The 1,477-nt window shown below is 43.9% G+C and overlaps 1 protein-coding gene across 1 annotated transcript; it reads left to right on the top strand.

The window, feature by feature from the left end:
* Window positions 1-401: 401 nt before the first annotated feature.
* On the top strand, window positions 402-1,454 carry PCYB_011600 (cloroquine resistance associated protein Cg3; the record flags this gene model as incomplete). The annotated part of the gene is made up of 2 exons (XM_004220666.1): window positions 402-1,307; window positions 1,404-1,454. The coding sequence occupies 2 exons, from the start codon at window positions 402-404 to the stop codon at window positions 1,452-1,454; spliced, it is 957 nt and encodes a 318-aa protein (XP_004220714.1).
* Between the last annotated feature and the right edge of the window lie 23 nt (window positions 1,455-1,477).

Below are 1,477 nucleotides of genomic sequence, written 5' to 3'. Positions count from 1 at the left end.
TTTTTTTTTTTTTTTTTTTTTTTTCCCTATGTCGCGACCGCTTTTTGGCGCGCCATCCTGCCTTGTGGGAAAGAAAAATATGCCCTTATCCCTGTAGGGCAAAAAAAGGGGGGCGAGGATAAGGGCAACTAGGAGGAGGGGTCCCCTTCAAGGAGAGGAGGCGTTTGGAGGGCCGCCCCAATAGGCGCACATATATACAGTATGTATGAATATGCCTATGCACGTACGTATGTACTTATTATATATGTGCATGTGTTCATGTTTGCTTATGGGAGCGCTCCTGGCAGTGTGTGCTTTCCTTCCCCCCGCGTGTAGGCACCACGTTCGCCTGCACAGGTAAGGCAATTTTTACGAACCTGCTACGCTGCCGATTTTCAACCCTCCAATAATTTTCGTACCAAATGAAGCGAATCCATCCCCTGAGTGTGAGGAGGTTCCACGCAGAGAGGGGAAGGGGCCCCTACACATCATGCTGCTCCTTCTTGAAGTGTGTAAAACGCTTGAATGATTTCCCAAGGTGGAAGTGGAACCAAACTCGAATAGAAGAAAAAGGCCATAGATACTTCACGACCAACAGAAAGGATCCTCCACCAAAAGAGATTAAAAAAAAAAGCGTTTTCCTAACATGGAGATGCTTAGGGTTCAATTTAGCTTTGTCCCTTCCCATCCTTTACTTCTACCTTTTGCAATGTGAAAGGAAGAAGAATGGGAAGGGACAAATAGGGTTAACCAAAGTGGAAAATATTGGCGTGCCATTGATAGGAGGGGACTTCACTCTATTTAATCATGACGGGAAGGTAGTAAGAAATGAAGACTTCAAAAAAAAATTTTGCTTAATTTATTTTGGATTTACTTACTGTCCTGATATATGTCCACAAGAGTTGGAAAAGCAAACTATCGTGATTGAAAAAATTGTAAAAAAATATGGAGACATCATAACCCCTGTTTTTATTTCTGTGGACCCCAATAGAGACACGCTAGCCCAGGTCAAACACTACTGCAGTTCCTTTAGCGACAAGTTAGTGGGACTCACTGGCACGAAGGAACAAATTAAAAAAGTCGCTAAGTTGTTTCGTGTATACTACAACGAACATGTCGTGGCTGACCAGGGTACCAAAACAGACACGCAAAGTGGAGACTCCCCCGTTGACAACAATTACAACTACCTTATTGATCATTCAATAATTCATTACCTACTAGATGTGGACGGAAAATTTGTCGATTTTTTTGGAAAAAATTGCACCACTAGTGAGATGGTGGAAAGGATATCTCATTACGTCGATCTTCATTTACAGAATGGGGCTACGGTAGGGGTCAGCGGAGGGGTGCCCCTTGAGAATACGCCCCAGTAGGGGGGATTTTCCTTCAAAGGGTAACGCAAAATTCTTCTTCCTCCTCTGAAGATGGCAGTCTGGTTTGATATGCTGACCCTTTCGGGGCTGCCCTACGTGTAGACGTGGCGTACAACTTTAAAATT

Source organism: Plasmodium cynomolgi, chromosome 1 (assembly GCF_000321355.1).
Source record: "Plasmodium cynomolgi strain B DNA, chromosome 1, whole genome shotgun sequence".
Lineage (NCBI taxonomy): Eukaryota > Apicomplexa > Aconoidasida > Haemosporida > Plasmodiidae > Plasmodium > Plasmodium cynomolgi.
Note: the sequence above shows the minus strand (reverse complement) of the source record. Positions and strands in the feature narration are given on the sequence as shown.